This window comes from Haplochromis burtoni, unplaced genomic scaffold (genome assembly GCF_018398535.1).
Source record: "Haplochromis burtoni strain Fernald_Lab_line unplaced genomic scaffold, NCSU_Asbu1 Contig_457, whole genome shotgun sequence".
NCBI lineage: Eukaryota > Metazoa > Chordata > Actinopteri > Cichliformes > Cichlidae > Haplochromis > Haplochromis burtoni.
Window position 1 is genome coordinate 204,043 of NW_024582818.1, and position 12,829 is coordinate 216,871.

At 40.3% G+C, this 12,829-nt stretch overlaps 2 protein-coding genes across 2 annotated transcripts; one reads left to right on the forward strand and one right to left on the reverse strand.

Moving 5' to 3' along the window:
- Window positions 1-215: 215 nt before the first annotated feature.
- LOC102289273 (gastrula zinc finger protein XlCGF7.1) lies at window positions 216-2,278 on the forward strand (the record flags this gene model as incomplete). The annotated part of the gene is given in 1 exon segment (XM_014341161.2): window positions 216-2,278. A coding segment is annotated over 1 exon segment (521 nt), but the record flags the coding sequence as incomplete, so codon positions are not given.
- Window positions 2,279-7,483: 5,205 nt separating this feature from the next.
- On the reverse strand, window positions 7,484-12,829 carry saraf (store-operated calcium entry-associated regulatory factor). The gene is made up of 7 exons (XM_005945683.3): window positions 12,267-12,829; window positions 11,233-11,411; window positions 10,387-10,576; window positions 10,032-10,304; window positions 9,622-9,775; window positions 9,422-9,507; window positions 7,484-8,033 (listed from the first exon to the last, which is right to left on the reverse strand). The coding sequence occupies exons 1-7, from the start codon at window positions 12,331-12,333 to the stop codon at window positions 8,008-8,010; spliced, it is 975 nt and encodes a 324-aa protein (XP_005945745.1). The 5' UTR covers window positions 12,334-12,829; the 3' UTR covers window positions 7,484-8,007.

Sequence of the window (12,829 nt, forward strand, 5' to 3'; positions counted from 1 at the left end):
CTGCTGTGACAAGTGTCCCAAGAGTTTTAGCTTTTTAAGCTCATACAAGCGGCACCAGCTGAGCCACAGTGGAGAGAAACCTTACCAGTGTGATTTTTGTGGAAAAAGTTTCACTCAGTCAGGCCATTTCAGTCTTCATCTGCGGAACCATACCGGAGAGAAACCATATGAGTGTGGCCAATGTGAAAAGAGCTTCAGTGACTTAAGTAGTTACAAGATACACCAGCGTGTCCACACAGGTGAGAAGCCATACTGCTGTGACCAGTGTGGCAGGAGTTTTTCTCAGCTGGGTAATTATAAATCACATTTACGCATACACACGGGAGAAAAACCATTCCAGTGTGAATTATGCAAGAAAAGCTTCTCTATTTCAAAAACATACAAGCAACATATTCACACTCATACGGGAGAGAAACCCTATAATTGTAAAGAATGTGGAAAGAGTTTTGGTCGTCTAAGCAATTATATTCGCCACCTCCGCATCCACACTGGAGAGCAGCCATTCAGCTGTGACCAGTGTGGGAAATGTTTCAATAGCTCATACAGTTACAACCGCCACTTACGTGTTCACACTGGAGAGAAACCATATTGGTGTTCACATTGCAAGAGACTGTTCACTCGGTCACAGTCCTTAAAGACTCATCGCTGCACTGTAATACATGACGATGACGAGAGAGAGAGTGAGGTGAGCTGCTCCTCGACCAATTCCAACCTACAGAAAGAGGTGACAAACTAATGCACATGTCAAATGAACATGTCTGACATGATGAAAATACCTAGACAAAGCTGATAACTTGCAAGAACTTTTTTGATAAAGAGGATGTTTAAAGGGACAAGTGGATTGGGGAAAAAAAATGTCCCCCACACTATAAGAGCTCTGGACACCTTGTTATTGGAGCTATCTTTGGGACTCTTTTGGGAATCTCGTGTGATACCTTTGTTCTTTTGTAGGTGATGACAGGGCCAATACTGGTTTATACTAGAATCTGATAATGGCCAGACTAATGGCCACATTTAAAGATTAATGCCAACAGCCAAAAAAATCTGATCTGACCACTAGGCCTGTCGGGTCCAATCAAGGGCTCTGTTGTCAGATGGAGGCAGTATATTAAGTATGTGTTGTTGGTTTGTGACTCACAACATAGAAAGAGCTGATGAGTGTTTAAAAACCATGGAAAACGGCCACTGTCTGTGCTTTTCATGTTTAGTTAGATTTTTTTTTCTTTTTTTAAATTCTATGAAGTTTTTTGTTTGTTTGTTTTTCATGGTTCTCTTATTATCGGTTAAACCTGCTATCCCTGCTCTATACCTGCCCACTTGTCAACCAAATAAGTTTTGGGAGTTGCTTACATCATCTGCTTCCAGCTGTGCACAGCCAGGATCTTGGAGACTGCCCAGGAGCTTCTAAAAACCCCTCTTCCTGCTCTGTCCAACTGAAAAATGTATGCAGTCGGACACATTTGCAGGACCATAAAACCAGCTTTACTCTGACACAGAGATGCTATTTTGAATAAAAAAAGAAGTGAAAAGATTCACTTCTTTGAATTTAGCAGACTTTTGATGTCACCTGCTTAATTGAATTGAATTGAATAGCCCTTTATTGGCATTGTATGAAATTGGGTGCTCCACAGTAACTTTGCCAGGATAAAACATAAATAGTAGACAGTAGGAATAAGCAGCAACCAGGAGAAATGTATGCAAAACAAGAGAAAAGCACACATTAAAGAACAAAAAGGACAAGGTCCCACCGAGATTTGTACCCTAATAGACTGGAATTGATAGAGCACTTATATACTTGCTCAAGCTGCATCAGCCCAACCACACACATAAAGTGCTGTATCCTGTGCACTTCAAACACATCACTACAGCACAGCATCAGGGCTAACTGGGGTGCAGTTAGTTGACTGGAGGTGGCCTGCTGGTTACATGATAAGGGTAGTGAAATATCAGTACTTTAGCCGTGATAGTAGTAATATATAGTTAATCAGTATACTGTGATTACTTTTATAGAAATGTGATGGTGATCATGGGAAGACTTGAGTGGCCCACATGGGTCTCATCAATCATAAAATATCTAACAGAAATAACTATTGAACATGCTCACCCCTTTTAAATTTCCTAAAATGCAGAAATTCTCCAGATTAACCCGTGTATGGTCTTCATTTTTGGGACCTTCTGGTATTCTTCTGAACATATTTGGGGTTTTAGTAACAAGTCTGAAATAAAATTTCCCTTCATAAACCATTAACGTATTATGTCTGTATCTCATTTTTAAACAGAAAAAAGCATGTTTAATGATTGCAATCAGTCTTTACTGGAACACAATTAGCAACAGATGTGTGGTTCGTGATTTGTCATAAGGTTATATTTTATTTTAAGCTTTCAGTATAGTGGATTTTTATCTTGGAGAAAAGGAATTGAGACAATGTCCTCATTAGCATTAATATGCGTTCCAACCATTGTCAGCTTTGTTTTGAGAAGCTACTATCCGAGGTTGTATGATGTGAAAAACTGTCCCCCTAGTTTCTTTCAGCAGCTCCTCCATCTGGCTTATGTGTATAAATGTTCTGTTCCATACATTAAAATACAGTAAGATCACATGCAGCCATATACTGCCTTGAAGGGTCAGGGGCGGAAAACTCGACTCCAGGTTCACTGCGAGATATATAAAGAGAGGCTGAATAAGTATCAACTAGCCCTGAAGGATGCAAGGGAGTCATTTTTCTCTAAGAGTATTCATAGAAACAACAATAATGCTAGGACATTATTTGCTACAGTGGAAAGATTAACTACTCCTCCAGTGGCAATAGCCCCTGAACTAAGCTCCACCAGGGCCTGCAATGAATTTGCCAGCTTCTTTATTGAAAAGATCTTGAAAATCAAAATCAGAAGATCAGTTGGAACATTAGTTTCAACCCCAATACCGACGTTAAGCCCAATTAGCACTTATGCAGAGAAAATGACTCACTTTCAAACAATAAATCAATCAAGCCTCGATAAAATTATTGAGAATCTAAGCTCTGCCACCTGCTGCTTGGATATATTACCGACAGGTTTTCTTAAAAAGGTCCTCCCAGCCATCAGGGAGGATCTGATCCAAATAGTTAACGCATCCCTCCTATAAGGTGTCTTTCCCAAAGCCTTAAAATCAGCAGTTATCAAACCAATATTAAAGAAAAAGAACCTAGACAGCACATTAATGCAAAACTACAGACCAATCTCTAATCTTCCATTTATCGGTAAAATTATTGAAAAAGCTGTTTTCCAGCAGTTAAACAGCTTTCTCGCAATGAACAACCGCTTTGATATTTATCAGTCTGGTTTTCGTAGGCACCACAGCACCGAGACAGCCTCAAAGTGTTTAATGACATCCGTATAAATAATGACCGTGGGAAATCCACAGTATTGGTACTACTGGACCTTAGTGCGGCGTTTGACACCGTTGATCATGATATATTACTGGAACATCTAGAGAGCTGGGCCGGACTCTCTGGTACAGCACTCGACTGGTTCAAGTCCTACCTTAAGAACAGGAACTTCTATGTGTCAATTAGCCAATTTTCATCACAAAATATAGAAATCACATGCGGGGTCCCCCAGGGTTCCATCCTAGGGCCCCTCTTATTTAGCATTTACATACTCCCGTTAAGCCAGATTATAACCACCAATAATATTAACTACCACAATTATGCAGACGATACTCAACTTTATATCTCAATGTCACCAGGTGATGTTGAACCTATCCAAACTCTTAATAAATGCATTGAGCAAATTAATAACTGGATGTCTCATAATTTCCTTCAACTGAACAATAACAAAACTGAAGTACTTATCTTTGGACCCAAAAAAGATCGATTAAATATCAGTAATCAGCTCAAACTGGTCCAACTAGAAACTACCGACCAGGCCAGAAATTTCGGTGTAATGATGGACTCAGACCTGAACCTCCAGGGCTACATAAAAGTTATAACAAAGTCAGCCTTCTATCACCTGAGGAACATTTCTAGGATTAAAGGACTGATGACACAAGGAGACCTAGAAAAACTCATCAATGCATTTATCTCTAGCCGCCTTGATTACTGTAACAGTATCTTCACAGGTTTACCCAAAAAATCAATTAGACAACTGCAGCTGATTCAGAACGCTGCTGCTCGTGTTCTCACTAGAACCAAGAAAATAGAGCACATTACTCCAGTTCTAAAGTCATTACACTGGCTCCCTGTAGCTCAGAGAATAGACTTTAAAGTGCTTTCATTAGTTTATAAATCCTTGAATGGGTTGTACATTAGGGATCTGCTATCATGGTACAAACCATCCAGATCAGTTAGGTCCTCCAGCTCTCGTTTATTGACCATCCCTAGAACCAGAACTAAACATGGAGAAGCAGCTTTTAGTTTCTATGCTCCTCACATCTGGAACACATTATCGGGAGACTGCAAAGCTGCTGAGACACTGAACTCTTTTAAGTCTAAAATTAAAACGTACTTATTTAGACTTGCTTATGAGTAACTGATCCTATTATGACTCTCTACTTGTTTGTTTTAATTTTTCATATAAATTATTGTCTTGATTATTGTTTTATTGTAAATGCTTTCTTGTATTTTACTTTTATAGTGTTTTATTTTTAATCATGTAAAGCAGCGGTCCCCAACCTTTTTTGCGCCACGGACCGGTTTATGCCCGACATTATTTTCAGGAAAACAGAGTTAACGATAAAAACGATAACAAAATAATGCTGAAAACCGATAAAAACCCTGAAAACCATACATTTCACATCTGAGCCTCAACTCTCGCGGCCCGGTACCAAACGACTCACGGACCGGTACCGGTCCGAGGCCCGGGGGTTGGGGACCGCTGATGTAAAGCACCTTGAATTGCCTTGTGCTGAAAGTGTGCTATACAAATAAAATTGCCTTGCCTTGCCTTTAAACCATTCGTGGGCCTAGTGTCATGAAGTTGTCCCACAGTGCAGATTATCCCTGCCTTATAACCGATCTTGATTCCCAGTCATCAAATCTAATGATCCTTGAGAATAAATAAAATCTCTTTAGAGACATTGCAGCTCTAAAAATTTCTCTCCCTGTCACATACATACAGTCAACTCCTCTCTTGACCTGTACATAAGGATGAGGATCCCCAAAGCAACCGTTCAGATGCATTACGTCCACATCTTTCTATTAATCTCTAAAAATAAATATTCCCGCAAGATCCAGTGTAATTTTCTTATTTGATTTAGGAATCAGCAGCAAAAAGTATAATTTGATATCTTGAACATGATTTGCAAATTGTGTGGGCTCTCGTGCGATCCATATTATGTTAACAGTTGTGCAGAATCTCTGCACAGCTGCTAACATAAGCCCTCTGACACTTGAATCTTTTGGACATAGTGAGGGCAAAAGACTGCTGTGATGTAGAAGTATTTCTCTGTCTTGTTCTACTATTCATTATTTATATAGCCCTAAATCACAAAATTAAAAAAAGGCACTTAGTCAGCAAAACCCCATCAGTCACATGATCTCTTAAACAGCAAGTGTCATTGTTTGACTAGCTGCACCCGTAGATGTAATGTTATGTATTTAATGTAATGTAATGAACCACCAACTGCCAAAGAGACAGACAGTGAAAGTAAACAGTATATCCTTAGTTTCTTAACATAAAACTCATTGTTGCAGTGAGGGGCAGTACGAAAGTGACTAATTTTTAGTTTTAGTCCCGTCAGTAGCTAGCTAATATAAACAAATGTAAGTCTATTAAATGCAACCAACTTTGCTTTCTTACAAATTTCACAAGTTGCAAGAAAGCAGATCAGCCTGAGAACATATGTGAGAGGCTGACACAATTGTAAAAGACTTTGTGTCTGATGCTTTTCATCTAACATTTGTTGTGTCAGATCATCAGTGTAACATTAAATGTTGGAGCTCGTTTGCATCATTGTGACCAGTGCTGTCATATTAATATGACCGTATTGTGTCATATGCAACATTAAAGTACATTAGCCAATCAGCATTTATCATTGAATAATTAATATATCGTGAAAAGGAACATAATGTTAAAGAATGTTTTACTTTACTTGCTATTTTGAATATATTTTCATATGAAATTAATGTAAGACTTTTGTAGGATTATAATTTATGTAAAGAGTCTAAATACTTATTCACTACTCTGAATCAAAGTGATCCATTACTAGTCAATGTTAACCTTTTTTCACATAATACAGGCACCAGGGCGCACACCAGTGCCCTGCACTGTATTTATTTGTATTTAGTGTGGGCCCATCTCTGCCTGTACGTCTCATACGTTCTGGAAAGCAGGAAGTGTGCACACTTTGTTTTGATATTTTAAATATGCAATTAAAATGAGGATTGTAGAAATCAGTTTTCTACCTTTATGTGTTGTTGAGTGTGATCAGAAACATTTCTTAAATATCGACAGCTTTTCCTGTAAAGCTTTATAAAGGCACAACCAGGGCCTCACAAACAGCGGCTGGGGGGATGACAAGGGATTCCTTATCAAGTGACTAAGGCTGTTTGATATGACGATATGTATCAAAATGAATATATCGATATGAAAACATTGATCATTTAATATTATATGTTAAGTTCTCTTTCTCTTATATTTAAAATAACCACACTACAGATGGACAAGCAACTTCTTAGCCGTTGGTTCGTTAGCAACAGCGACGGTAAAACCATTGTGTGGCTCCGCCGTCCGCTCGTTTATTTTCCACATAAACCTTTCACAATAAAGCTCAAGATCCTGATGAGTTTTCAAAATAAACTGAAATGATATACATTATCCTCAAACATCAAATTTCAGAATGTGCATCAAACAAATTACCTCAAATAAAAACATGAAGTAACTATAAATGGCGCTTACACTCACAGAGAATACCAGCATGGCCAGTAAAGATGAGGCAGAACCAGGCAGCTCCAAACAGAAGGACCAGTCAAAACCGATCGAGGACCTTATTCCTACAAGGGGACATGGTTTGGTTATGCAAACCATGTCTCTGTAGCACGGAAATGGTTTGGTTATGCAAAAGTCTGACACAGTCTGACCAGAAAACTGTACTGTGCAAATTATGCCGCAAACCAGTCCCCAACACAACAAATCTCTTCTACCACCTATGCAAGAATCACGTGAAAGAGTATGGAGAGAGTTTATGGATGAGAAGCAAAAAAGAGCCGCCAGGTTTTTCCCCGCAACACACCATGTAATAAATACAAAGAAAATGATGGCCGTTACAACGTATATCTAAAAATATATAGTTTCATGCATCTGTCAAAACACTCGATGCCAGGTACACGGCGCCTAGCTGAAAACAAGTCGAGTTGCCTGAGATTCACAGAATTTACACAAAAACCACTATTTTGTGATATATATCTTTATCAGGATGAGTAATGTTTTATATCGGGATATGAGATTTTGGTCATATCGCACAGCCCTAGTGCAAACTCATCCAGTGATGAGTTTGCACAGATGATTGAAAGGTGGATTTTCTCCATGAGTCTAAAGACTAAGGTTTTTTCTAAGCTGATGCACAAAGCCAGAGAGCAGCAGTACACACCATTTTATTAACCATTTTGTCAATTCTAATATTTCATTTACTGGAAGGGAAAAGGTGCATCAGCAGAGGAACACCGTAACATATACAAACATTTGAGCAGAAGGTTGCAGTTAAAGAGTTCAAATATTTAACTTGCCTACAAAAAACCCCCAAATCCAGTAATTATCAATGAAACATTATTATCGTTTTAATAAAGCCCTACAAGCTTCTTATGCTGGACAGTAAAACTTTTAGGCTAAAATCCAAACCACACGCTGACAGAAACTACTGAACCACAGCAAGCTCTCCAAGAAACACACAACCGAGCAGTAACGTTTGGACGTCTCTGCTTGAAGAAAGGATTACAGCCTGCAAGCAGCAAACAGATCAATGCACTTAGTCATATTCTGTCCACTGCAGAAAGTGTGTGTGTGTGTGGGGGTGTGGGGGTGTGGGGGCTTCTATCTTCTTTTGGTTCCTCCAAAACCTAAAGAACAAAAAACAAACAGGAGTCAGTCAGTTGTAGCCATTTGCACTGAACACTTACTGGCATGCTCATTGAAAAAAGGGAGGAATTGTTCTTTTATTGTGGGTGCGGTGATCCTACTTCTGTGCTTGGAGATATTAATGCTTATATCATTATAACATGTAATATAAAGTTGTTTGGGATTGTTTGTATGGATGTAACTGATGTGTTTTTCATTCACTTAAGAGCAGCTAAACCAGCAGCTTAATGGCTCAGACACACAGTCATGCAGCAAAATGTATCAACTGGTCTAACATCATTTATCAAACTAGCTAGCATCAGCTGTGGTACGCAGCTTGACATGAGCATGACAGTAATTGCACTAATGGTTCTCTCAGTTAGTTTTTAAACCAAGAAAAAAAAATGTAATTCACGTAACTAAGCAAGTGAATCAGCAGATCAATGTGACCGTGTGGATGGAGGCACAGCTTTAAAAACCATTTAATATCCTGCTCTGATCAGCTAAGACTGGTATTCACACTCAGACGCTTTATTAGGTTCACATGTTCAAACTGCTCGTTAAACCAGGTATCTAATCAGACAGTTACAGGCTGAAGTTCAAACCAGCAGAAGACCACTCCAAGTTTTACACTACAGCTCACATGAAGACTGGAAAAACCTGCGTCTTGATTTCTGCTGAAACGTTCAGAAGGTAGAGTCAGAATTTGGCATGAAAGCATAAATCCACCCTTGCTTGCATTGAGGCTTCTGGCAGTGGTGGTATAATGGCGGGGGGTATTTTCTTGGCACACTTTGGGCTCCTTACTACCAACTATCAATATTTTTACGCCACATCTTACCCAAGTTTCTCTGTGGGTCTCATATTTCAAATGCATTAAAATTACATGAGCAGTAATTTTAAAAATAGAAATTCAACGCTCTAAATCAACGTCAGAATGGTCATGTCTGCTTCATTTGTCATGAAATAAGAAGGGACCAGGTCTCACCTGGCCCTGAAAGTACTCATCAATTCTTCCATTAATTTGGACTGTCTATAAAACTGTCTGTAATGCAAATCTTGGGAAAACCCTTGCAATTAAAGCTGAAAGTCTGCATTTCAATCATGAATTGATTTTTTTTTTAAATTTACAATCCACTGTGGTGGTGTACAGAGACCAAAAAAAAGTGTCTTTCTCCAAAACATTATGGCGTATGACCACAGAAAAGTTCTGATGGATAGGATTAACACACTATATCAGAAAGATAGGACAAATTGATTTCTTGGACAAACCGTGTCGAGCTGACCCGGATAGGTACTTATGGAAAAGGGCTATAAGAATCACAAAGGTAGGTAGGTAACATGTGCAAACTGTTTCTGTGTCCCTTCTAATAAGATACAGTCTTGGTACCTGAAGTAATGCGTGTCCCGGAAGAGGGAGGTTCTCTGGCAGGTCTGTTAGTGTGAGTGGAGTAGTTAGAATTGTAGGGCTGGCTCCTGCAGAATACATGAGATGGAACACAGCATGAATATCCTGAAGACAGGAAGGTGAAACATAAGTCCATAGTCTCCGTTTTCCATTATTCTCTCTCCTTCCACCCCTTTACTAACCTCCGACCACCAAAAAGATATCCAAGCAACCCGCCTGTTCCCATTCCAGTCCAGAAACCACCTCCTGTGCCGGGAGCTGCCTGGCCTCCTGGGTACTGGTGTCTGTGAGTGTAATCACTGTGGAAACCATAACTGGGGTTGGCTCCAGGGTAGTCTGAGCAGAAAACAAGAACTGATCAAAACTTTTTTTTTCCATGCAATGCAGCCTAAATTACATAAAATAAGACTCGTCTCATTTCTTTAGCACCAAATCGCAACAGCAGTCATCTCAAGGTGCTTTATGTTGTACAGTAAAGACCCTAAAATAATACAGAATACAAGGTCCGCTCTACCAAAAGGATGTGCTGCTTTGACAAATGTGCAGACCACACCGTCTACATCTCCGCACGTCGTCATTTTGCATCAACTACCTGTGTAGTCTGGTTTGAATCCTGGTGGGGGTGGTCCACCCATGGAGCCATGGTAATTGTGTCCAGAATGTGTAGCTGGTCCACCATCTTGCCCCCCAGTGGTGTTCCCACTTAGGAACAGTTTATGGATGCCATAGGCTAAGAGCAGAAGCACAGCAACAACCAGCAGTCCTCCTGAGTCCTGAGTGCCTGCAGTGTAAGAGCTCTGACGGTCATGCTGCTGCCCATATTCTGATGAACCAGTAAAGAAACTGGAGGCAAATCCCCAGAGATCTGACAGACAAAACAACAAAGAACATTCTTAAACAACTAATCCTTGTGTAAAAATGAAAACCTGCGTCATTAATCCTCCTACCTTTAAACCCACCGCGGGAACCCCTACTACTGTGAGACCTCCTCTGGCCCTCTTCAGTCAGTTCCAGTGTGTACTCCAGCCCACAAGACCCTTTCAGTATGTAGGCATCAGCAGGGTGACTGTAGCCCTCACAGCTCACCTCAATGTGACCAAATCGATGTGTGTTGTCCATGTCAGTCCTACACTCCCACTGTGACACACAGCAGAACAAGAGACACCCCATCAGTCTAAAATGTATTTAAGCATAACAAGTTTGAGGGTTACTCATACACACGGTACAATACCTCATTTAAACTTCACTCTCACCACTTAGACATTCTTGCATTTGAACTTAGTTTAAAGAGACAAAATAAAAGGAAAATGTGAGGTCTTCTATTTTGCAGGTGTCCCATATCTGTCAAGGATGAGATTCCCCACACAAGTTTCTCAAATCTTGCTCAAGTTTTGAAGTGCAAAATTTCAGATTAGAAAAAGTCCCACTTTAATTTGTCAGATTTTGTTTTTTTCATGAGCAGTTGTGCTGACAAGATTAAACTGCCTGAATGTGACAGAATGTGCCCGTCAACACATACATATTACTGAACTTGAACATGCAGACCATCCTACAGCCAGTGGTGCCAAAAAAACATGGAAACGACAATAAAGATTAAGGCTCAAACCACCTCTCCTCGTTGTCGCCTGTAGAAATAATGTCCTTGTAGTTTGGGTTGGCCTACCACTGTCTGAGATGAACATTTTAATATGCACAGCACACACAGGAGTCATTTCTTCAAAAATTGAAATAAAGCAGCTGAATCAGTCCTACTGAGCTCATTTCACACAGTACAGCACCAGTAGGTCCCTCACCTGCACATCGACTCCATTCCAGCCTTTATTCACACACTGAACCACCTCTGGGACGAAGGCGTGGCAGCCCGCTGACCCTCCAACACACTTGAGCTGAGGGATCGGGCTAGAGCGCCTGGCTGTGGTGTACCGGTTCCTGTACAGAGTCAGTGCCTGGATGTCCCGCAGCAGTACACTGCCTGCAGGTGACAAAAGGCAAGGGCTGATTTCCACACTAGGATTACACAAATCACAGTCATGTCGCTTTAGACACACTAAAGCTCTTCTTCGGGAACAAACTTTGACTCGTTAGTCATGAATCAACCAGCATTTTCTGTACGCTGTTCTTTATGACATCATGTAGTGCCATACTCATCATATAACCTACCATTGCTGACAAACATGCATGCACAGCGTGTTTGTCACTAGTTTGTGGTGTATTTCCTAAACAGGGGAGCATCTCGGTAACCAGTGTTGCGCCAAAAAGTGATTGTCTGCCAAAAATTGATTTTCAGTGTTTCCCTCTGTTTTTACGTGTAATATCTTTACATATGTTGGTAAATAGACTTTGGTGAACAGGGTTTACGAAGGGGTTATATATAATATCGAAAAATTACCTGTTTTTCAAGTATCTTTATAACGTCCTAGTACATTATAACCAATCCGGTCCTTTTTGTCCACTTAAAATATGTTTATATTAGGGGGTTTTTTTTGTTATATTTATTGCAATTTCTGCTGTCCTCTTTGTCAGATTACTCTTTAAAAAAGACATTTTTAATGTCAACGAGATTTTTTTTTTAACTGGATAAATAAATAAAAGTCACGGCCAAAGACTGATTGCGGCTTCTAACTTGTGACAGGAGCGTTGTTTGTGACTTGATATCATTTATGGGGGATACATTTGACATGTTACAGATCAACAAGTTATTTATATCAGTTGAAATAGGAACAATCCGTTTTTGGCAAATACCGGAAATCAGTTTTGGCAGGCGATCGCTCAGTTCACCGGAACTGAAGAGCAGCGTAAAAGAAGCGGACACTAAACGCCAACCCACCGTCATCCCAGCTGTCGGTGTGCCGCGCACACAGGAGCAGCAGTACACCGGAAAAAAACACCTTCATGTCGCGTCGTCGTTTCTCCAAGAGCCTTCACACACACAGCCTCGATAAACACACCACAACCCGAAGACTCTGCTGCCGATACTTCCGTGTTGCGTCACCTGTTTTTCGCTTCCTGGGACCAATGAGGAACGTGCACGGCTGCACTGTGGCACGTCCGTGTGTTTGTGAGCGAGAAAGAAAGAAAAAGGCAGGGGCAGTTTGCTCGGGATAATGACGGCAAAGCTCCGGCACATGTGTCAAAACAATCAACACTGCTTCAGAAACTGTCGAGGTTCAGGTCTTCTCAACAGTCACGTGATCAATGCCGTCCATCGTAATCAGAGACATGGAGCCAGACAAAAAGAGGATGCTCTGCCTATTCCTAAATAAAAAACAGTTCATAAGCATTTCTGCTCCCAGGTCTAAAGTCTAGATAAGAAATAATCATAGTTATAGTTATAGAAGGTATAGTATATTTCAAGGGCGTAGATTTGGCATGGACGTAAGGGACATGTCC

Coding starts and splice junctions, on each gene's coding strand:
- saraf (XM_005945683.3), bottom strand. CDS start 12,333: ATGAAGGTGTTTTTTTCCGGTGTACTGCTGCTCCTGTGTGCGCGGCAC. Junction 10,577..11,232: donor GGAATGGAGTCGATGTGCAG/GTGAGGGACCTA, acceptor TGTGTGTCACAG/TGGGAGTGTAGGACTGACAT. Junction 9,776..10,031: donor ATTCAAACCAGACTACACAG/GTAGTTGATGCA, acceptor TTTTCTGCTCAG/ACTACCCTGGAGCCAACCCC.